This window comes from Salvelinus alpinus, chromosome 31 (genome assembly GCF_045679555.1).
Source record: "Salvelinus alpinus chromosome 31, SLU_Salpinus.1, whole genome shotgun sequence".
NCBI lineage: Eukaryota > Metazoa > Chordata > Actinopteri > Salmoniformes > Salmonidae > Salvelinus > Salvelinus alpinus.
Genome location: NC_092116.1, coordinates 15,671,890 through 15,697,279, shown reverse-complemented (window position 1 = coordinate 15,697,279; position 25,390 = coordinate 15,671,890). Strand labels below are relative to the sequence as shown.

The window sequence follows — 25,390 nt, the reverse complement described above, 5'->3', positions numbered from 1 at the left end:
CTCTCTCTCTCAAAGTAGTACAGTCGTTAACAGCTATCTTTATTCATCAGACAGACAAGACAAGGAAAACCTCTGAAAGGAAAAGCATCAACACTTTGTGCACAAAGATAGCAGCACTCAAGGAAAGGAAAGGCATGCGATATATTGAAAGCATTGAAATGCACTTCTTATGCTGCAGTCGGATGAAGGGAGCGGGTGACAGAGAGATACAGAAAGACAGAGAGAGACAGAGACAGAGAGACTTACAGAGAGAGACTTAGAGACAGAGAGAAAGAGAGAGATAGAGGGTGTGTGAGGATGAGACAGGGTGAGGAATAGGGAAGTGAGATCAAGGGACAGTTTGAGAGAAGGAGAGAGAGAGTGAAAGAGAGAGTCAGGGAGACAGAGGACATCAAGAGAGAAAGAAAGAAGTAAGAAAGAGAAGGGGTGCTGAGAAATAATGATGTGGAATAAGACATAGATAAATGAGTGTAGGTGTTTCACAGGAGGTAGAATCAAAGAGAGAGAGAAGAGAATAAACTAAGGAGAGATCTAGAAAGAGGTGAAACAACACTGAAGGAATAGAGTAGGTTAAATACAGAGAGTGAGAGAGAGAGGGAGGGAGAGAGTGTAGATGGACTCTGAACTTTCCAAGCCGTTCAAAGGCAGTCAACTTAGGGTATGTAAACTTCTGACCACCTGGAATAGTGACACATTGAATTATAAGTGAAATAATCTGCCTGTAAACAATTGTTGGAAAAATTACTTGTGTCATGCACAAAGTAGATATAGAAAAATTGATAAAATAATAAAACATAAAGAGGAATAGAGCGTATAGGGAGACGTTAGATGACTGGTGGTCTCTACATTATTTGACCTCTTGTGACCCCTATCCTCTTCCTCTCGATCTGTTGCTCTGATTGGTAGAGTGATGATGTCTGAGTAATCCCTTAAAGTAGCGTCATCATGGCGATGAGAGATGAGTGACAGACAGATAGCGCTTATAAACATCAGAAGAGCATTACACAATACTTCAATAGCAAATAGCACCCTATTCCCTATATAGTCCACTACTTTTGACCAGGGCCCCTAGGAAATAGGGTGCCATTTGGGATATGTGCTATATGAAACTCACTGCTATAGGAATAGGAGAATGAGTATCATAGGCACTTCAAAAGTAGTCAATCTTATGTCACTCAAGTAATCCGTAAATCCTGATATTAATTGATTACTGAGTGCTCGGGTCAAACGTAGTGAACTACATGAGGTACTAGGGTGTCATTTAAGACGCATCCACCCCCCTCTCTACCACCTCTCCTACCAAATAGGAACTAGAGAACAAGCTACACTTCCTGTAGTCCATCTACTTGTAGTCCATCTATTTGTAGTCTATCTACTTCCTGGCTTTGTGTTGAACTCTCTACATGACAGCTAATCCTGTTCTCACTGCAAGGCTCGCAGCAACAAGACAACTGATGCCATCTCCACACCTTCCCTCCATTGCCCTTCCTCCCTCTCCTCTACGCCTACTCTCTGTCCCTCCTGCCATCCGTCCATCCCTCCTGCTTATCAAGAAGCCCGCTGATGCCCTCTCCTCTCCTCCATCCCTCTCTCCCTGGTAGTTTTTCTCCTCGTTTATTTATTGTGTAGATGATCTCAAGCTCTCAAATTGACTTGCTGGGATTGATTCAGGAAAGCCACCTATCTATCTTCTCACTCTCGCTTACCCTCCGTCTCTCTCTTTCTCTCTCTTTATCTCTCTCTCTCCCTCCCTCCGTCTCTCACTCAAACAACTTTAATTAATTGAGCCGTCTCCCCAGAGCCACGCCACGCATCTCGAGAAAGAAAGAGGGGAGAGCAAAAAATAGAGAAGAGGAACGGAAACAGAGAAACGGCAGGCTGACCTATTATCTACAGAGAGTGGTATAACCTAGACGATAAGAGAGACACCGTTGATGAAGCGAGAAAGAAGGACAAACTCTCACTCACTATGACATGGAGGGGTGGGGGACGGACTGACGCACTCCTCTCTTTGATGCCTGGAAGAACAGAGCAGAACATAGCGAGAGAGTAATAGGAAAGTAGGAGATACTGTAGAGTAGGTGAAGAGATAGAGAGAGGACGTGAGCAAATGAATGGTGGGAGAAATGATTAATGATTAAAGAGATTGGAGAAAAGAGAGGGGAGGGGAGACAGAAAGAGAAATACAGGTCAGAGCAGGGTCTTGATGAGAGAGAAAGGAAGAGAGAGAGAGAGAAAAGAGAGAGAGAAAGGATTGTGTGTGATGTCTGTCGCAGTGGCCAGGGTTATGGGGAGGAAGGGGGTATTACATATTCAATGTGTGTGTGTGCGATAGAGAGGGTGCTCTTCTATTTGTCATCTTCTCCGTGGTCTTCTGTGACACCATGTTCATTTGCGAAATGGCCTAGTTGAGATTCAGGGATCGATAGAACAAATAAAAGCCTGGCCTGGAGATAGAGAGATGGAGAGAGGCGGCGGGGGCAGCCATGGCTGCACTCTTTCACCACCCATTCCCTCATCACTCTCTTTCTTTCAGCGAGAAAACTGTATTAGACGAAAGCGGTCAGTGGTTGATAATTGCGCTTGGATTGTTATTTTTTTTATGCTGGCTGTCAAGGCTGTGAGTAACTGGTGGAAGGATTCAGGCGCAGGAGAGCTGAGATGCGTGGACAAGGTATTTAATTCAAGAAAAACACCAGTATAAACACAATACTCTGGTGCTGGAAAAATACCAGTACCACGAAATAAACGGGCGTAATAACAAAACCCGATAACAATATACCAGCTGTCAGATACAGCCTTACAAAAAAACAAACACGCACACCAACATGGGGGAAACCAGAGGGTTAAATAATGAACATGTAATGGGGAATTGAAACCAGGTGTGTAAAAAACAAAGGCAAAACAAATGGAAAATGAAAAGTGGATCGGTGATGGCTAGAAGGCCGGTGACGTCGACCGCCGAACGCCGCTCGAAACAAGGAGAGGGACCGACTCCGGCGGAAGTCGTGACACTGGCTATTGAGTGTCTTATTTAAAGCTACTATTCCTAGCTTGTTTCTTGGGATCTTTTAGAACCTTCAAGGGCAGTGAGTGAGGGCTTTGTTTCCCACGGCAGCAGTCGACTTAATGCTTTCATGCATCAGTTTAAAATCTGCATGGCTCCCGCAGTGTTGTGAAGCTGAGGGGCGTTTTGTCAATATCGCTCACGTTAACCTGTTACTTGGTATATCCCCCCACATAGAGGGTACACTGGGCTCACGTTCAAGACTCGCTGATGAGAGGACATACTGTACACTACCTGTCAAAAGATTGGACACACCTACTCATTCAAGGGTTTTTCTTTATTTGTACTATTTTCTACATTGTAGAATAATAGCGAAGACATCAAAACTATGAAATAGCACATACAGAATCATTTAGTAACCAAAAAAGTGTTAAAAAAATGAAAATATATTTAACATAGCCATCCTTTGCCTTGATGACAGCTTTGCACACTCTTGGCATTCTCTCAACCAGCTTCACCTGGAATGCTTTTCCAACCGTCTTGAAGGAGTTCCCACATTTGCTGAGCACTTGTTGGCTGCTTTTCCTTCACTCTGCAGTCCAACTCATCCCAAGCCATCTAAATTGTGTTGTGGTTGGGTGATTGTGGAGGCCAGGTCATCTGATGCAGCACTCCATCACTCTCCTTCTTGGTCAAATAGCCCTTACACAGCCTGGAGTGTGTTGGGTCATTATCCTGTTGAAAAACAGGACAGGGCAAATTTGGACTCATCAGACCAAAGGACATATTTCCACTGGTCTAATGTCCATTGCTCGTGTTCCTTGGCCCAAGCAAGTCTCTTCTTCTTATTGGTGTCCTTTAGTAGTTTTTAATTTGCAGCAATTTGACCATGAAGGCCTGATTCACATAGTCTCCTCCGAACAGTTGATGTTGAGATGTATCTGTTACTTGAACTCTGTGAAGCATTTATTTCGGCTGCAATCTGAGGTGCAGTTAACTCTAATAAATGTAATGAAATTTTCCGCATTGACTGACCTTTATGTCTTAAGGTAATGATGGACTGTCGTTTCTCTTTGCTTATTTGAGCTGTTCTTGCCATAATACGGTCTTTTACCAAATAGGGCTATCTTTGCCCTAACACAACTGATTGGCTCAAATGCATTAAGAAGGAAAGAAATTCCACAAATTAACTTTTAACAAGGCACACCAGTTAATTGAAATGCATTCCAAGTGACTACCTCATGAAGCTGGTTGAGAGAATGAATGCCAAGAGTGTGCAAAGCTGTCATCAAGGCAAAGGTTTGCTACTTTGAAGAATCTCAAATATAAAATATATTTGTTTATTATTTTTTTGGTTACTACATGATTCCATATGTGTTATGTCATAGTTTTGATGTCTTCACAATTATTCTATAATGTAGAATATAGTAAAAAATAAAGAAAAACCCTTGAATGAGTAGGTGTGTCCAAACTTTTGACTGATGCTGTAGACACATACAATGCTTTATAGACAGAGCCAGGTTAGGTGTGTTTTAATGGAAGAATCCAAGGTTCAGAATAGAGGAGATACACTGAACTGCATTCAAGGGATACTTGGGGATTTTGGCAATGAAGCCCTTTATCTACTTCCCCAGAGCCAGATGAAGTCGTGCATACCATTTTATATCTCTCCCTGCAGTTTGCTATCTAGCATTAGTGCAATGACTGGAAGTCTATGGTAACAGCATCTATGGTCACAGCTGCTGTTTCCGTCAGTGCCTAAATCAGGAGGTGCCGGAACAAAAAATGTGCACAAGAAGGAGGTGCTCTGAGGTAACGGGATTGCATGAAGAAGAAAGAAAGCAGTGCATATCATTGCATTTGAGTAGTTGCATTTAGAGTAGAGGCGCTTACAGAAGTTGCACACATGGGGAACTTTTTTTGTACTTGGGTCCAGGAAGAATTTGGTATTTTCTAAACACATTTTATGCGATTCTACCTAATTTTATATGACTGGAAGCATTAGCAGACCACTGCACAAATGATAGAACTGACAGGCTACTTTGACACTGACAAACTAAGAATCTGAGATCATTAAAAACCACCTGGTCTTGAATCCATCAATAGCCTAGGCCTAGATGTGTGGAGACATATATTGTACAATATGAGGAGGAAATTATAGTCCTAGAAAAGCTTTCCAGTTTCACTGACTCACCCAATGATGCGCAGCTCACTCGCGGGTGATGGCCAACACTCTCGTGCTAAAAGCCTATCTCTTGTTTCACTTTGTAAAACAATGTTTTCTCAACAGGGCTATTTGAAAGTTGATAAAAAATATTTTTCCATGATTGTATTTGGAATATTGCGAAAGGCTTGTTCTGGCTGCATGCTGTTCACTGGCAGATATGCCAAGCGTTCCTGGGCTATATGCTTTGTTATTGGTCTACATGAACACAATCCCCAGCGAAGCAATTTTTTAAATGAAGCTATTGATCCTCTGTGGCAAAATTATTGGCCTATTCCTGGAGTAGTATTCTGCATTATTTAATGTATTATTTATTATTATTTAATAACAGACAGCAGTTATTCTATAACTTTGGCAAATTTATTTCTAGTAATCAGAGGTGCTGCAGCTGATTCCATAAGGAAACAAATGAGGAACTGCAAAGCTGGCAAGATAAGAGTTGCAGGCTCATGTCTAGTAGAGAAAATGATACAGGCTATAATGTTGCACAAACCAAAAGCCCAGGCTGGCCCAACACTAATGAATTCTTAGAATATTAGGCACCCGCTGAAAATCTACGTTTTCACATTACATATTTTAGGGGGCAGGAAATTTAACGAGGCGGCAACTGGAATGATACTTTTTTCATTGTCAACAGTGATTTTTTTCTCATGTAGAGGTACCGTATCCAGCTAAATAGGTTCCGGAATGAAACCGTCCAGAACGGAGAGGTGCCAGATCCTGCCCAAAAAAATTCTGCAGGTTTCACTCCGTAATGAATTCCATAGGCTTAAAGTCTTCTGTTCTCTCTCTCTCCTTCTTTTGTACTCTTTCTCATCTTGCTCTCTCATTTCTCGCTCTCTCTATCTCTCTCACTCTCCTTTCCCCCCTCTCTCGGTTTCTCTCTCTCTCTTTCTGTCTTTCTCCCCTTCTCTCTCTTTCTCAGACTTTCCTTTTCCCCCTCTCTCTTTATCTCTCCATCTTTCCCTTTCTCTCTTTCTCTCTCTCTCCTTCTCTCACTCTCCTTTCCCACGTCTCTCAGTGTGTTTCTCTCTCTCTCACTCTCCTTTCCCACGTCTCTCAGTGTGTTTCTCTCTCTCTCACTCTCCTTTCCCACGTCTCTCAGTGTGTTTCTCTCTCTCTCACTCTCCTTTCCCACGTCTCTCAGTGTGTTTCTCTCTCTCTCACTCTCCTTTCCCACGTCTCTCAGTGTGTTTCTCTCTCTCTCACTCTCCCTTCCCACGTCTCTCAGGGCGTTTCTCTCTCTCTCTCTCTCTCTCTCTCTCTCTCCTTTCCCACGTCTCTCAGTGTGTTTCTCTCTCTCTCTCTCTCTCTCTCTCTCCTTTCCCACGTCTCTCAGTGTGTTTCTCTCTCTCTCACTCTCCTTTCCCACGTCTCTCAGTGTGTTTCTCTCACTCTCCTTTCCCACGTCTCTCAGTGTGTTTCTCTCTCTCTCACTCTCCTTTCCCACGTCTCTCAGTGTGTTTCTCTCTCTCTCTCTCTCTCTCTCTCTCTCTCCTTTCCCACGTCTCTCAGTGTGTTTCTCTCTCTCTCTCTCTCTCTCTCCTTTCCCACCTCGCTCAGTGTGTTTCTCTCTCTCTCTCTCTCTCTCTCTCTCTCTCTCTCTCTCTCTCTCTCTCTCTCTCTCTCTCTCTCTCTCTCTCTCTCTCTCTCTCTCTCTCTCTCTCTCTCTCTCTCTCTCTCTCTCTCTCTCTCTCTCTCTCTCACACACTTTCCTCTCTCTCTCTCTTTCTTTATCTCTCTGATCCTGGTCACTCTGACCCGCAGGTGGAACAGAGAGGCTTTGTTTTTCTTAAACTTCTGACTTTCTTCCTCTCTTTCTTTTTCCCCTGACGGATGGAGGTAGGAATGAGACGAGAGGAGGCTGTAATTGTGTTTTTCAAACACTGTGAGATCAGTTCACTGAGAATGTTTTTAGAAAGCAACAACATGTGCAGACTGCTCTAACACCTCTCTAACTCCTTCCTTCACTCTGCCCCTCCCCCTCTATATTTCCCTCCCTTGTGTCTGTTTTGCAGTGCAGTTCAACTTGATTCCTGTGGGACTGAGGATAGTAGCCATCCAGAGCACTAAGACAGGGCTCTACATTGGGATGAACAGCAATGGATACCTCTACACTTCAGTATGGCAACCCCTTATTAATTAAGTTATGACACTATCAATACCACGTATACCGTAGTAATAACATCTCTACACCTCAGTATGGCAACCCCTTATTAATTAAGTTATAACAGTTACAGAAACCTGAATAATAGTCTACATAGTCTTGATTTCTCAAATGACTGCCTCGCCTGATTCACCAACTACTTCTCAAATAGAGTTCAGTGTGTCAAATCGGAGGGATTGTTGTCCGGACCTCTGGCAGTCTCTATGGGGGTACCACAGGGTTCAATTCTCGGGCCGACTCTTTTCTCTGTATATATCAATGATGTCGCTCTTGCTGCGGGCGATTCTCTGATCCACCTCTACGCAGACGACACCATTCTGCATACATCGGGCCCTTCTTTGGACACTGTGTTAACTAACCTCCAGATGAGCTTCAATGCCATACAACACTCCTACCATGGCCTCCAACTGCTCTTAAATGCTAATAAAACTAAATGCATGCTCTTCAACCGATTGCTGCCCGCACCCGTCCGCCCGACTAGCATCACTACTCTGGACTGTTCTGACTTAGAATATGTGGACATCTACAAATACCTAGGTGTCTGGTTAGACTGTAAACTCTCCTTCCAGACTCACATGAAGCATCTCCAATCCAAAATTAAACCTAGAATTGGCTTCCTATTTTGCAACAAAGCCTCCTTCACTCATGCTGCCAAACATACCCTCGTAAAGCTGACTATCCGACCGATCCTTGATTTCGGCGATGTCATTTACAAAATAGCCTCCAACACTCTACTCATCAAACTGGATGTAGTCTGTCACAAAGCCCCATATACAACCCACCACTGCGACCTATATGCTCTCGTTGGCTGGTAAGGGCTTCTGGTAAGGGCTTCCCGAGTGGTGCAGCGGTCTAAGGCACTGCTTCACAGTGCTTGAGGCGTCACTACAGACACGGGTTCGATCCCAGGTTGTGTCTCAGCCGTCTGCAACAGGGCCCAGCGTTGTTCGGATAAGGGGAGGGTTTGGCCGGCCAGGATGTCCTTGTCCCAGTGCACTCTAGTGACTCCATGTGGTGGGCTGGATGCATGCACCCTGACTTCGGTCAGCAGTTGTTTCCTCCGACACATTGGCGTGGGTGTCTTCCGGGTTAAGTGAGCAGTGTGTCAAGAAGCTTTGCGACTTGGCAGGATTGTGTTTCGGAGAACGAATGGCGCTCGACCCACGCCTCTCCCGAGTCTGTACAGGAATTGCAGTGATGGGACAAGACTGTAACTACCAAATGGGGAGAAAAAGTGGTAAAAAATGTATATATATTTTTTTACATTTCATCAGGAAGTGCATAGAGGATGTTGTTCTTACTGTGACGATTATAACATATTCAAACCAAAACTTGTGGATAGCAGCATTCATGCAAAACTGAAAGTGTGAACCATCGCATTTAACCACGGCAAGGTGGCTGGGAACATGGACATGCACAATCAGACCAGCTTTAAGGCAATCAAAGGTGCAAAACAACAATACAGGGACAAAAGTCGTCTCAGACAAAATACTTATGTGACAGGGACTCCAGACAATCACGCATTATAAAGGGAAAGTCAGCCACGTCTCGGACACCAACACCTCTCTCCCGGACAAGCTAAACACCTTCACCCACTTCGAAGAAAACACTGAGCCGTGAAAACACAAGCCACCGCTTCTAACGAGATCTTGTTCTCTGTGGCCGAGGTGAGTAAGACGTTTAAGCGTGTTAACCCTCGCAGGGCTGCCGGCCCAGATGGCATCCCAAACCATGTCCTCAGAGCATGTGCAGACCAGCTGGCTGGAGTGTTTACGGACATATTGAATCTCTCCCTATCCCAGTCTGTTGTCCCCACTTGCTTCAGGATGTCCACCATTGTTCCTGTACCCAAGAAAGTGAAGATAAACTAAACTAAACTGAACTAAATGACTAACCCCCCTTAGCACTCACTTCTGTCATCATGAAGTGCTTTGAGAGGCTAGTTATTTTAAGGATCACATCACCGACACCCTACCCAACACCCTAGACCAACTACAATTTGCATACCGCCCTAACAGATCCATGGATGATGCAATCGCCATCGCACTGCACACATAAATACCTGTAAGAATGCTGTTGATCGATTACAGATCAGCTTTCAACACCATAGTGCCCTCCAAGCTCTCCACTAATCTCTGGGCCTAGGTCTGAATCCCTCCCTGTGCAACTGTGTCCTGGACTTCCTGATGGGCTGACCCCAAGTGGTAAAGGTAGAAAACAACACCTCTGCCACGCTGATCCTCAACACGGAGGTCCTATAAGGGTGCGTGCTCAGCCTCAGCAGTCCAAAGATGTCCAAAGATGGGCCAGGTGTATACAGAATGGTGTCGTCTGCGTAGAGGTTGATCAGGGAATCGCCCGCAGCAAGAGCGACATCGTTGATATATACAGAGAAAAGAGTCGGCCCGAGAATTGAACGCTGTGGTACCCCCATAGAGACTGCCAGAGGTCCGGACAACAGGCCCTCTGATTTGACACACTGAATTCTTTCTAAGAAGTAGTTGGTGAACCAGGCGAGGCAGTCATTTGAGAAACCAAGGCTGTTGAGTCTGCCGATAAGAATACGGTGATTGACAGAGTCGAAAGCCTTGGCCAGGTCGATAAAGACGGCTGCACAGTACTGTCTTTTATCGATGCCGGTTATGATATCGTTTAGTACCTTGAGTGTGGCTGAGGTGCGCCCGTGACCAGCTCGGAAACCTGATTGCACAGCGGAGAAGGTACGTTGGGACTCGAAATGTTTAGTGATCTGTTTGTTAACTTGACTTTCGAAGACTTTAGAATGGCAGGGCAGGTTGGATATAGGTCTATAACAGTTTGAGTCTAGAGTGTCACCGCCTTTGAATAGGGGGATGACCGCGGCAGCTTTCCAATCTTTAGGGATCTCGGACGATACAAAAGAGAGGTTGAACAGACTGGTAATAGGGGTTGCTCTCACCCTCCGATCCAACAGGTCCCAGACGTGCCCAATGGGATTGAGATCCGGGCTCTTTGCTGGCCATGGGAGAACCCTGACATTCCTGTCACGCACAGAATGAGCAGAATGGCTGGTGGCATTGTCATGCTAGAGCGTCATGTCAGGTCTTCCCATACAGGTCTTCCCTGTAACGCACAGCGTTGAGATTGCCTGCAATGACAACAAGCTCATTCAGATGATGCTGTGACACACCGCCCCAGACCATGACCATCACCCCTGGTGAGACAAAACTCCGACTCGTCAGTGAAGAGCAATTTTTGCCAGTCCTGTCTGGTCCAGCGAAGGTGGGTTTGTGTCCAAAGGCGACACAAACGGTGACGTCTGGTGACATACAACAGGTCTACAAGCCCTCAGTCCAGCCTCTCTCAGCCTATTGCGGACAGTCTGAGCACTGATGGAGGGATTGTGCGTTCCTGGTGTAACTCTCTGCCACATCTGCAGTCCTCATGCCTCCTTGCAGGATGCCTAAGGCATGTTCGTGCAGATGAGCAGGGACCCTGGGCATCTTTCTTTTGGTGTTTTTCAGAGTCAGTAGAAAGGCCTCTTTAGTGTTTTAAGTTTTCATAACTGTGGCCTTAATTGCCTACCGTCTGTAAGCTGTTAGTGTCTTAACGACCGTTCCACAGGTGCATGTTCATTATTTGTTTATGGTTAATTGAACAAGCATGGGAAACAGTGTTTAAACCCTTTACAATGAAGATCTGTGAAGTTATTAGTTTTTTTACGAATTATCTTTGAAAGACAGGGTCCTGAAAAAGGTCTGTTTCTTTTTTTGCTGAGTTTATGTGTTGCATTTCCAAATCCGAATGAGCGGTTGTTAGGGTGCTAAATATCCATATTTACGATGAGCATACTTTCCACATGTATGTACAATGGGTCCCTTCTTTGTCTCTCCCGCTCTCTTTATCTTGCCCCTCCCTTTCATCCACTCCCTTCCATCATATCGGGTTAGTCCGCTAGGGACATTTCATTGCATTATGTTAGTAATCAATTCAATGTATACCGTGTTTGTGTTTATGTATTTCTGTGTGATTATTTAGTTAGTTAGAAAATAAATAATTAGGCCAATTTGTGTATCGCTGAATCATCATTTAGACTAGGGTTCGTGCAGATTTGAAGTCAACGACGTTCAGAATGAACGTTCAGAATGAGACTGAAACGAGGTAAAAATGATTAATGGATGACTGGTATGATAACGATATATTGTGATATATTCTTCAGTTAATTCGGGCAACGGTAACTCTTTAACCTCTCTTGGGTACGTGAGACGTTAGCGTCCCACCTCTTCAACAGCCAGTGAAACTGCTGGGTGCCAAATTCAAGTACAGAAATACTCATTATAAAAATTCAGAAAACAAACATATTTTACATAGGTTAAAATATTAACTTCTTGTGAATCCAACCACGGTGTCAGATTTAAAAAATGCTTTACGGCGAAAGCATACCTTACGATTATTTGAGAACATAGCCCAGCAGACAAATCATTACAAACAGTAACCAGCCAAGTAGAAGAGTTACACAAGTCAGAAATAGAGATAAAATTAATCCCTTACCTTTGATGATCTTCATATGGTTGCACTCAGCAGACATTAATTTACTCAATAAATGTTCCTTTTGTTCGATAAAGTCTCTTTATATCCAAAAACCTCATTCACGCGTTTTCTTCAGTAATCCACAGGCTCAAACGCAGTCAAAACAGGCAGACAAAAAATCAAAATTGTGTCCGTAAAGTTAATAGAAACATGTCAAACGATGTTTATATTCAATCCTCAGGTTGTTTTTAGCCTAAATAATCGATAATATTTCAACCAGACAATAAGGTCGTCAATTTAAAAGGTAAACAAGAAAGGCACTCTCTCGGTCGTGCGCATGAAAAAGCTCTGTGACACTTTAGGGTCCACTCATTCAGACTGCTCTTACTTCCTAATTTTTCAGAATACAAGCCTGAAACAATTTCTAAAGACTGTTGACATCTAGTGGAAGGCATAGGAACTGCAATTTGACTCCTAAGTCAATGGATACTGTAATGGCATTGAATAGAAAACTACCAAAAAAATTAAAAAATGACTTCCCAAATGGATTTTTCTCAGGTTTTCGCTTGCCAAATCAGTTCTGTTATACTCACAGACACAATTTTAACAGTTTTGGAAACTTTAGAGTGTTTTCTATCCAAATCTAGAAATTATATGCATATCATGTCTTCTGGGCCCGAGAAGCAGGCAGTTTAATTTGGGCATGATTTTCATCCAAAATTCCAATGCTGCCCCCTACCCTAAAGAATTTAAACAAACTTTATCCGTGGTGCCCCAAGTTTGCTAATGAGTAGATTTTTACATGATTAATTTAATCACATAATAACTAAGCATAGTTCATTGATTTGATAAAATAACCATCATCACATTAATGATAGTCACGTCATGACACACTACTGGGTGATCCAAAGTCATAGTCAATCGATCAATAATACTTTTAGCCCAAAAAATATTTTAATTTACAATCTGTAGAAATTATGAGAATAGAAAGGTTCAGAACTTTTATGAAACATCACAGCACAGTTAGAAATAGAAAATAGAAATTCAATATGGATGGTGTTAAGCGATAGATGAAAGGGGTTGAATGGAGCTGATGGTTGGGAATGATGACAACTAATAACAACAAGATAACTCATGTAAATCATAATGTGTCCGTAAAATGTTTATTGTTTCAGAAATGTTGTGAAAGAAATAGAGAGGAGAGGTTGAGGTTAGAGGAAGGACAGGAGTAAAAACAAACAAAATATAACTATTATAAAATAGACTGTGCCCGTAAAGTGTATATAATATGTATAATCTGGAAGTAGAAGCCTAAGCGTTGTCGTTCACTAGTTTACTCCAATTAGGGGTAGGGTTAGAAAGTAATAAAATATATTTAAAAAAAAATTGTACATACAGTACATTGTAGAATATAGTAAAGACAGAAAAACTATGAAATAACACATATGGAATCATGTAGTAACCAAAAGAGTGTTAAACTAATCAAAATATATTTTATGTTTGAGATTCTTCAAAGTAGCCACCCTTTGCCTTGATGACAGCTTTGCACACTTTGGCATTCTTTATACCAGCTTCATGAGGTAGTCACCTGGAACGCATTTCAATGAACCTGTATGCCTTGTTAAAAGTTAATTTGTGGAATTTCTTTCCTTCTTAATGCATTTGAGCCAATCAGTTGTGTTGTGACAAGGTAACTCAAATCAAATCAAATTGTATTGGTCACATGCACATGTTTAGCAGATGTTATTGTGGGTGTAGAAAAATGCTTGTGTTTCTGCTTCCAACAGTGCAGTAATAGCTACCAAGTAATATCTAACAATTTCACAACAGTACACACAATACACACAAATCTAATGTAAAGGAATGGAATTAAAAGTACAGTAGAATAGAATAGAATACAGTATATACTAATGAGATGAGTAATGCTAAATATGTAAACATTATTAAAGTGACTAGTGTTCCATTATTAAAGTCGCAAGTGATTTCAAGTCTATGTATATAGGGCAGCAGCCTCTAAGGTGCTAGTGATGGCTATTTAACAGTCTGATGGCCTTGAGATAGAAGCTGTTTTTCAGTCTCTCTGTCCCAGCTTTAATGTGCCTGTACTGACCTCAGCTTCTGCATGATAGCGGGGTGAACAGGCAGTGGCTCGGGTGGTTGTTGTCCTTGACTATCTTTTTGGCCTTCCTGTGACATCGGGTGCTGTAGGTATCCTGGAGGGCAGGTAGTTTGCCCCCGGTGATGTGTTGGGCTGACCACACCACCCTCTGGAGAGCCCTGTGGTTGCGGGTGGTGCATTTGCTGTACCAGGCGGTGATACAGCCGACAGGATGCTCTCAATTGTGCATCTGTAGAAGTTTGTGAGTGTTTTAGGTGCCAAGACACATTTCTTCAGACTCCTGAGATTGAAGAGGAGCTGTTGCGCCTGTCTGTGTGGGTGGACAATTTCAGTTTGTCAGTGATGTGTATGCCGAGGAACTTGAAGCTTTCCACCTTCTCCACTGCTGTCCCGTTGATGTGTATTGGGGGGTGCTCCTTCTGCTGTTTCCTGAAGTCCACGATCAGTTTCTTTGTTTTGTTGACATTGAGTGAGAGGTTATTTTCCAGGCACCAAACTCCCAGGGGCCCTCACCTCCTCCCCGTAGGCTGTCTCGTCATGGTTGGTAATCAGGCCTACTACTGTTGTGTTGTCTGCAAACTTGATGATTGAGTTGGAGGCCACGCATAGGAGGTGTTGTTTCCTACCTTGAGGACGGTCCGTCAGGAAGTCCAGGACCCAGTTGGACAGGGCGTGGTTCAGACCCAGGGCCCCGAGTTTAATGATGAGCTTGAAGGGTACAATGGTGTTGAAGGCTGAGCTATAGTCAATGAACAGCATTCTTATATAGGTATTTTTCTTGTCCAGATGGGATAAGGCAGTGTGCAGTCCGATGGCGATTGCCTCGTCTGTGGATCTATTGGGGCGTTAAGCAAATTGAAGTGGGTCTAGGGTGTCAGGTAAGGTAGAGGTGATAGGATCCTTGACTAGTCTCTCAAAGCACTTCATGATGACAGAAGTGAGTGCTACGGGCGATAGTCATTTAGTTCAGTTACCTTTCCTTTCTTGGGTACAGGAACAATGGTGGACATCTTGAAGCATGTGGGGAGAGAAGACTGGGATAGGGAGCGATTTAATATGTCCGTAAACACTCCAGCCAGTTGGTCTGCACATGCTCTGAGGACGCGGTTATGGATGCTGTCTGGGCCGGCAACCTTGTGAGGGTTAACACGTTTAAATGTCTCGCTCATGTTGGCCACGGAGAAGGAGAACCCACAGTCCTTGTTAGCTGGCTGCGTCGATTGCACTGTGTTATCCTCAAAGCGTGCGAAAAAGGTGTTTAGCTTATTCGGAAGCAAGACGTTGGTGTCCGCGACGTGGCTGGTTTTCTCTTTGTAGTCTTTGATTGTCTGTAGACCCTGCTACGTATGTCTCGTGTCTGAGCCGTTGAATTGCAACTCAACTTTGTCTCTGTACTGATGTTTTGCTTGTTTGCTTGCCTTATGGAGGGAATAACTACCCTGTTTGTATTCTGCCATATTTCCAGTCACCTTGTCATAGTTTAATGTGGTGGTTCGCGCTTTCAGTTTTGCGTGAATGCTGCAATCTTTCCACAGTTTCTGGTTTGGGTATGTATCAATAGTCACAAGGGTACATCTCCTATACATTTCCTGATAAACTCAGTCATCGTATCTGTGTATTCGTCGATATTATTCTCAGAGGCTACCCGGAACATATCTGTCACGCCCTGGCCATAGGGAGGCTTTTATTCTCTATTTTGGTTAGGCCAGGGTGTGACTAGGGTGGGCATTCTAGTTTCTTTATTTCTATGTTTTCTGTTTCTATGTTTTGGCCGGGTATCTTTCTAAATCAGGGACAGCTGTCTATCGTTGTCTCTGATTGGGAATCATACTTAGGCAGCCTGTTTCTCCAGCTTAGTTGTGGGTAGTTGTCTGTGTTAGTGGCCTGTATAGCCCTAGTCAGCTTCACATTCGTTTTTGTTGTTTCTTGTTTTTGTTGGCGACATTCATAATAAAAAGAAATGTACGCTGACCACGCTGCACCTTGGTCCGGTCATTTCCACTCTGACGACGGTCGTGACAATATCCCAGTCCGTAGCATGGATACTTCCTGTTTGAGTTCCTGCCTATAGGCAGGGAGGAGCAAAACGGAGTCATGATCAGATTTGCCTTAGGGAGGGCTAGGGAGGGCCTTGTAGGCATTTCGAAAAGCTGAGTAACAGTGGTCCAATGTTTTCTCAGAGCGAGTGCTACAGTCAATGTGCTGGTAGAACTTTGGTAGCATTTCCTGAGATTAGCTTTGTTAAAATCCCCAGCTACAATACATTTGTCCTCAGGATATGTGGTTCCATTTGCATAGTCCAGTGTAGTTCTTCATTGGCCGTCGTGGTTTCGGCTTGAGGGGGAATATACAAGGCTGTGACTATAACCGAAGAGAAGTCTCTTGGGAGGTAATACGGTCGGCATTTGATTGTGAGGTATTCTAGGTCAGGTGAACAAAAGGACTTGAGTTTCTGTATGTTATCACAATCACACCATGAGTAGTTATTCATGAAAAATATACCCCTGCCCTTCTTCTTTCCGGAGAGATATTTATTCCTGTCTGCGCGATGAAATGAGAACCAAACTGGCTGTATAGACTCAGACAGTATATCCCGAGAGAGCCATGTTTCTGTGAAACAGAGTTTGTCACAATCCCTGATATGTCTCTTGAAGGAGATGCTCACCCTGAGCTTGTCAACTTTATTATCCAGAGACTGAACAGTAGCAAGTAATAATATACTTGGAAGCGGTGGGTGGTGTGTGTGCCTCCTGAGTCGGACTAGGAATCAGCCTCTGGAATCAGTTCAATTGCCCTGGGGGGTACGATCAACGGATCCAATTTGGGAAAGTTGTATTCCTGGTCCTAATGTTGTTAGTGCTGGTGAGTTACCGCTGCTCTAATATCCAAAAGTTTCTTCCTGTTGTATGTAATAACACCCCAAAAATTCTGGGCTAAGAATGTAACAAATAACACATAAAAAAAACGAAATACAAAGTTGCTAAGTAGCTAGAAGCACGGCTGCCCTATCTGTCTGCGCCATCTTGATAGCCCTATTTGGTAAAAGACCAAGTCCATATTATGGCAAGAACAGCTCAAATAAGCAAAGAGAAATGACAGCCCATCATTATTTTAAGACATGAAGGTCAGTCAATCTGGAAAATGTCAGTGTGGTCGAAAAACCATAAAGCGCTATGATGAAACTGGCTCTCATGAGGACCACCACAGGAAAGGAAGACTCAGAGTTACCTCTGCTCCATAGGTTAAGTTCATTAGAGTTAACTGCATCTCAGATTGCAACCCAATTAATGTTTCACAGAGTGCAAGTAACAGACACATCTCAACATCAAGTGTTCAGAAGAGACTGTGTGAATCAGGCCTTCATGATCGAGTGGATGCAAAGAACCACTACTAAAGGACATCAATATGAAGAAGAAACTTGCTTGGGCCAAGAAACACGAGCAATAGACATTTGCAGATGGAAATCTGTCCTATGGTCTGATGAGTCCAAATTTGAGAATTTTGGTTCCAACCACCGTGTCTCTGTGAGACGCAGAGTAGGTGAACGGATGATCTACGCATGTGTGGTTCCCAACATGAAGCATGGAGGAGGTGCGATGGTGTGGGGTTACTTTGCTGGTGATAGTATCAGTGATTTATTTAAAATTCACAATTAACCAGCATGGCTACCACAGCATCTGGTTTGCAATGACCCAAAACACACCTGCAGGCTGTGTAAGGGCTATTTGACCAAGAAAGAGAGTGATGGAGTGCTGCATCAGATGACCTGGCCTCCACAATCACCCGACCTCAACCCAATTGAGGTGAGTTGGATCGCGGAGTGAAGGAAAAGCAGCCAACAAGTGCTTAGCATATGTGGGAACTCCTTCAAGACTGTTGGAAAACATTCCAGTTGAAGCTGGTTGAAAGAATGCCAAAAGTTTGCAAAGCTGTCATCAAGGCAAAGGGTGGCTACTTTGAAGAATCTAAAATCTAAAATATATGTTGATTTGTTTAACACTTTTTTGGTTACTACATGATTCCATATGTGTTATTTGATAGTTTGGATGTCTTCACTATATTCTACAATGTAGAATGTAGTAAAAATAAATGATTAAAAAGTAGGTGTGTCCAAACTTTTGACTGGTACTGTACATGTATTCCAGACTCTGACATTGCTCGTTTCGAAATGTCGTGATTTCTTTCTTTTTATTTTGGGGATTTGTGTGTATTGTTTTGTATCGTTAGGTATTACTGCAATGTTGGAGCTAGAATCATAAGCATTTTGCTGCACCTTCGATAACATCGGCAAAATATGTGTAACGCTCGTCTTCCTCCTCGTCTGAGGAGGAGCAAGGATCGGACCAAAATGCAGCGTGGCTTGAAAACATACTTATTGTTTATTAAACGAAGACGGAAAACACATAAACAAACTACAAAACAATAAACGACGTGAACAGACCTGAACTTGAGAACATATAAAAATGAACGCACGAACAGGAACAAACAAACGAACGAAACGAAACAGTACCGTGTGGCGAACAAACACAGACACAGCAACAATCACCCAACAAACAAACAGTGAGAACAGCCTACCTTAATATGGTTCTCAATCAGAGGAAACGTAAAACACCTGCCCCTGATTGAGAACCATATCAGGCTAATACAATGAACCCAACATAGAAACACATAACATAGAATGCCCACCCAGCTCACGTCCTGACCAACTAAACAAGGCTAAACAAAGGAAATAAGGTCAGGAACGTGACAATATGCGTACGCGACCAATAAAATTTGATTTGATTTGCATACAACCATGTCAGTCATTACACCAAACAAAGTAACAACACTTGGCTATAACATGTATCTCCCATTGTTTAATGTACTATCTATCATGATATCAGGTCCACAGAGATAATATACTTTCAATAATGCAGTACCTGATCAGAGAAAAAAAATTCAGGTCCTGCATAATTGAAAGTCTATTATCTCTGTGGATCTCATCATGTTGAACAGTCAAAGATACGGTATTCAGTGCCACTACCAATCTGACATAGTCTAATGCACACTACTGGATGCATCCCAAATGGCACCCTATTCCCTATCAAGTGCACTATATATGGAATAGGGTGCCATTTGGGACGCATCCACATTGTACTGGTATACAACTCTCTTAGAAGGGGTATTTCACCTTGATGTGGGAGAGAGAGTGGAGAGGTAGACGGAGAGAAAGTAGAGCACTTTTCTAGTCTGCTGTGTAGTTCTGTTTAAGGTAGCTCTGCACGTTCACTTCGAAGTCGACATTCTGCCTGCAGGACCTGGGGTATAGAGAGGAATGGCGTGGCATGAAGTTTTTAAATACCGGCTTTCCGATGTGTCAATCTGCACACACACACTTTGATACACAAATACATACACACATGAATGCAGGTATGACAAAAACACACATGCATGCATGTACGAATGCACGTACGCACACACACACAAACACACACACACACACACAGAGAGAGGGAGACAGAGAGAGAGACAGAGAGAGCGAGCGCAGCTGTAGAGGATATACTTATACAGGCATTCTCCAGACAGAAGAAAGGTGACCCATTTTCGTAGGGGGAATGAACCACAGAAGACAGCGAGAGAGAAGAAAAGGTCATAGAGAAAATCCCTTTGAGCAGCCTGGTCTCATAGACTAGACGTAACATTATACATGTAAATCTGGGACACTCAAACTAGCATGATTTGTTACATTTGGTATGGTTACATAAGACAGAAAAAGTTACTTAAGGCGAATATAAACAGAGGGTGATTGGTCAGGGTGTATCGGTATTTGGTGTTTATTAGGATTCCCATTAGCTGCTGTAAAAGCATCAGCTACTCTTCCTGGGGTTCACATGAAAGGTGGGCGCATAACCCGAATGTCTAGTAACCCAAAGGTTGCATGTTTGAATCTCATAACAGACAACATTTTAGCTAATTAGCAACTACTTATTACTTTTTAGCTTCTTGCAACTACTTAACATGTTAGCGAACGCTAACCTTAACCCTAACCCTAACCACAACCCCTAACTCATAGCCTAGCTAACATTAGCCACCTAGCTAACGTTCGTGTTAGCCACCGACCTATGTTAGCCCCAAACAAATTGGAATTTGTAACACATCATACTTTTGAAAATTCGTACTAATTGCAATTTATAACATATCATACAAATTGTATTTTTTAACATATCATACAAAATGGATGATCGACATCCACAAATGAATACATACCATATGAAATGTAACATATCATACTAATCGGAGTGTCCCAGTTTTCTATGATATGTCTACTCCTAAACGGGCACTCAGTATCCCCGAGACTGCCACACAGCTCCCCAGTACTGCCGCATAGAGTGCAGAAGAAATATCATTCCATGGAGAGAGAAGCACAAAACTTCAACTTTCTAGAGTTTTCCCTGTAAGTTAAAACTATCATTACTCTTTACTGTGGCAATTATGATCGAATCAATGCAATATTAGCCACTTTCAATGTGACATACCAAAGCAAAACAAACTATGCGAGAGATTTTGTTGTAGGCAGAACGCATCTTAGTAGGATTCTATTGCACATAACTCGGCGGTACTCTACACAGACCGGTGCGGCACAACCAATCAGAGCTGCAGTTGGCCTATATGCAAATAGACCATTGCCATATATAGATCTGTGCCATTTACTTTGAACTGGACTGTGTTTACAGCGGTGGTCGTGAGTAGATGTGCTTGTTTTGAGATCAAAGCAAAAGCTGCATGTAGCCACGTGTGCACATTTTGTTCATATCCTTTGCTAGTTAGTGAGTTATTAGCCCAGTTATAGATCATTTGTAGTCAGTAAAAGGGAGTGATTACTTCCTACAAGAGCACAAAACGTATACATTTCTAGACATCTTTGAAAAGAGAGTCAGGTAAAGAGATTTCTTTGTCTTAAACGGGCAGTGTTGTATTTTGAGACAGGCTTGAATAAGCTAAGCAGAGAATAAGCAGAGGGTAGCATAAATTGTCTGATTCTATGTAGTAATGGTATGGGAAAAATAATGCATTTTATTTTGTAAAGTGGTTTCTTCCATCAAACAACACATTTTCAGCCACCTCCTTGTCTGAAGGACAAGTGGATAAACAGGTTAATGTCAAGCCCGCATGTTTTTTTCAAAAGTCTCATGGAATGTAGGCCTACATTAAACACCACATATTGGCTGCTACTGTAGGCTGAATGATAGAACAGCTATTTCCATGTTAAAATGTTATTGGATGCATTTCCTCCATTGTTTTTTATGGTAGGCCACTCTGGTAGACCTACATTATGATCAAATAGCCACAGTAGCCTACTTGGCCACTGTTAAAACTGTAACTTAAAGCGGGTACAGCCTCAGTGTTACCAGTAAACGCACACTGGAAGTTGCACAGAATTTTCACAACTTTCAAGTTTGCACTCAGCAGACCTGAAATTTGCTCAGTGCCGAACAAATGAGAGGGAACATTGCCCTGAGACCAGGTGGCTTTGAGAGGGAGCTATTTCTTTTTTTCTTTTTCTTTTTCTTTTTTCCCCTTTCTTTATCACGGTGTGAAGAAAGGCTCACAGAGTGATTCAGAGGACAGTGTGCAGAAATAGAGGCGCTGGACATTCTCACTGAAAGCATCAGAGCGATAGGAGGGGGTGTAATGGTAGGGACTATAGTGCATGAGAGAGGGAGGGAGAGAGAGAGAGCATGGAGAGGTGGGGTAATGGTAGGGACTATAGTGCATGAGAGAGGGAGGGAGAGAGAGAGAGCATGGAGAGGTGGGATAATGGTAGGGACTATAGTGCATGAGAGAGGGAGGGAGAGAGAGTTGGTCATAGAGAGAAATTGATCAAATAATAAGAGAGAGAGAGAGAACAAGGTAAGGGTAGCGACTATAGTGTTTTAGCACCTCTTACATAATCCATAACAACACTAGAGGGAGAGGAGAGAGGGGGACAGCAGAATTTTAAGAAGAGAAATTGTAGAAATGGGCGGGGTTTATGACTGTGGGTGTAGAAGCCATTGACGACCAAGGTACTGTCACCTCCGTGACCAGGTTGGCACGGCAACAATAAGATGTCAAACCCAGTTGAAATGAAGCCCTGTCTGTGTCTTAAGGCTGGCATAATATTATTATAAACATGGCATGCATATCACTAGAAAACTGCTAATGTTGCCAAGTATTAAATAGCTCAATAGTGCATAGAGCAATATATAATGTCAAAGAGCAGTTTGCTCCCACAATCTCAGTTTGAATGGACAACTCACCTTGCCTGGGGGAGAGCAGTACTGCGATGTCTTACATCAGAAAGGTGTACAGGTTCAAAGTTAGTCTGTAAGACTTTGATATCCCTACTGTAACTTTGACACATCACTGACACTGGTGCAGAGGAATAGATTACTAGACCAACAGTAGCAAACTATGCCGCACGGCTCTCACATGCTCTGGCAGCATATTGATGTGCATTACGTCATTCATATACTGATCAATACTGAACGTGTATGGAATGTGTTTGTGTGCTTGTATGGTTTTAAAGAGTGCATGTTTGAATACTGGGTGTGTGTACAAGATACATTATATATACAAAAGTATGTGGACACTCCTTAAAATTAGTGGATTCGGCTAGTTCAGCCTCACCCGTTGCTGACAGGTGTATAAAATAGAGCACACAGCCATGCAATCACCTTAGACAAACATATAATGGCCTTACTGAAGAGCTCAGTGACTTTCAACGTGTCACCGTCATAGGATGCCACCTTTCCATCATGTCAGTTCTTCAAGTTTCTGTCCTGCTAGAGCTGCCCCAGTCAACTGTAAGTGCTGTTATTGTGAAGTGGAAATGTCTAGGAGCAACAACTGCTCAGCCGCGAACTAGTAGGCCACACAACCTCAAAGAACAGGACCGCCAAGTGCTGAAGTTAAAAATCGTCTGTCCTCGGTTGCAACACTCATTACCGACTTCCAAACTGCCTCTGGAAGCAACGTCAGCACAAGAACTGTTAGTTGGGAGATTCATGAAATGGGTTTCCATGGCCAAGCAGGCGCACACAAGCATAAGATCACCATGCACAATGCCAAGCGTCGGCTGGAGTGGTGCAAAGCTCACCGCCATTGGACTCTGGAGCAGTGGAAACGCATTCCCTGGAGTGATGAATCATGCTTCACCATCTGGCAGTAAGACAGACGAACCGGTGTTTGACGGATGCCAGGAGAATGCTACCTTTGTTACGCCTGCTCGCGCTCTTCCCCCCTGGCTCTCAAGGGCGCCAGGCTCCCCAGCATTGCGCACTCCTGCCATCATCATTACGCACACCTGCCTTCCATCCTTCACGCGCATTAGCGATTACTGGACTCACCTGGACTCAATCACTTCTGGTGTGTGTGTGTACCAGAACTACCCCCCCCCCCCCCCCACCAACACAAACACACACACTTCCTTTCTGGACCAGTAGTCTCTCAGTATTAATCATTAATGTGTCTCTGTGGCAGACAAAGCCCCAACACATTATCATTGTGTTCTCCTCTGAGGCCACACAGACACACAGTCTTATATAACTAATTTCAAATTTTGTGGGGACACACAATTCAGTCCCATTCAAAATCCTATTTCCCCTTACCCTAACCTTAACCCTAACCCCCCTAAACCTAACCCTAGCTCCTAACCCTAACTGTAAAACTAATTCCAACCTTAACCCTAAACCCCCTAGAAATAGCATTTGACCTTGTGGGGATGAACAAAATATCCCCAGTTGGTCAAAATGTTGTTTGTTTACTATTTTTGTATAGTTGAACACTTCCACACATCCACACACACACACACACTCCACTCTTGTCTCAATTAGCCAGAGAACACACTCTCTCTGCCAGAGTTCCAGGATATGTGGATGTAAATTAAGTTATAATTGAAAGAAGAAAGCTTTGTGTTATTTAGAGCTTTGTGGTATTTATGTGTAAAGTCTCTCTCAGCGGATCAGGGAGAAGCTAAATCATTCCACTTCAGACCTACTGCTGGTATTTCAGGATCTATCAACTAGCACTTGTCTTTATGCTCTTTACACACACACACACACACACACACACACAGAGAGAGAGAGAGAGAGAGAGAGAGAGAGAGAGAGAGAGAGAGAGAGAGAGAGAGAGAGAGAGAGAGAGAGAGAGAGAGAGAGAGAGAGAGAGAGAGAGAGAGAGAGAGAGAGAGAGAGAGAGAGAGAGAGAGAGAGAGAGAGAGAGAGAGAGAGAGAGAGAGAGAGAGAGAGAGAGAGAGAGAGAGATATTATATATGGAGTATATATATTAGGTTCAGCCCAGTCAATGTGAAGAAATCAAAAGTACTGTCTTTTAAAAAGTTACATTGTAAGAATACATAGTGGATCACTTTTCATAACCGAAAACACTTTCACATGGACACAATACAAACAACGTCGCAGAATGTGTGGAGTATTCAGAACTTCACAAAATCACTGAAGTGAAGTGAAAGATTGAATCCTTGTCTTGTAGCCTTAAAGGGTAGGTAGCAAAAACATAACCACATGTAACATATGGATTTGAATTAGTAAACCTATCAAAAGTCCCAATGCAAAGTAACATCTCACTTTTCTATTTTTCGAGTTATTACATAAAACTGATCAGAACAAATCATTTTGGAGGGAGAGGCGACGTGTCATAAAGAGGACCTGGCCAGCCAGCCTATTTCCTGCAACGTAAACTCATAAAGAAATATCTTAAAATGTATAACTTCAAATTAAATAAAATTGTGTGCAATCATGACTACCCATTTTAAATAAAAATGTCAGCCAACTTACAAGCAAATACATTATGAATTTACGGTTACAAATCAGCTTGCAAGGTTGCTAGCCAACAAGCCTGCTAATGTTAGCCCTACAAGCCTGCTACATTAGTACTGCAAGAGTCAGCCAGTGGCTATCAACACCTAGCTAGCTATTTTACAGCTTTAGTAGCGAATTGAGCCACATTAAAGTAAACCAAATTTTTGGAAATACATAACGCCATCTGACCAGTTAGCGATCAAAGAATGTTATAGAATGTTATAGCTATGCAGTTATCTAGCCAGCCAGCTAATGTTAGCTACGGTCTGCATAAGCAGCAAGCCAGAACAACATCCTCGCCAGCAGATCAAAAGCAATGAGAGAGCAGAGTCTTACAGATGGACGACTGGGGACGACTGATGGTAAGAGTGGAGGCTGAGTTATCAAGGCGAGGGCCAGGGAGAGAGGCGCTTCAGAGGGAAAGGCCGTAGCTATAGCTAGCCTGCAAACAAGCAGGGGGAGGAGGGAGCACCGGGCTGAGGGAGAGTCAGTGAGTGTAATCCAATAGAGATATAGCGAGGAAAAT

The 25,390-nt window shown here is 43.0% G+C and overlaps 1 protein-coding gene across 1 annotated transcript in view; it reads left to right on the top strand.

Annotated features, from left to right (window-relative positions):
• fgf11a (fibroblast growth factor 11a) overlaps positions 1 to 25,390 on the top strand; it is a 117,315-nt gene that overhangs the window by 71,597 nt on the left and 20,328 nt on the right. The window contains exon 4 of the mRNA XM_071378212.1: positions 7,250 to 7,353. Within this exon, the coding sequence (XP_071234313.1) occupies positions 7,250 to 7,353 (104 nt within the window). The remainder of the gene's footprint in view (positions 1 to 7,249; positions 7,354 to 25,390) is intronic.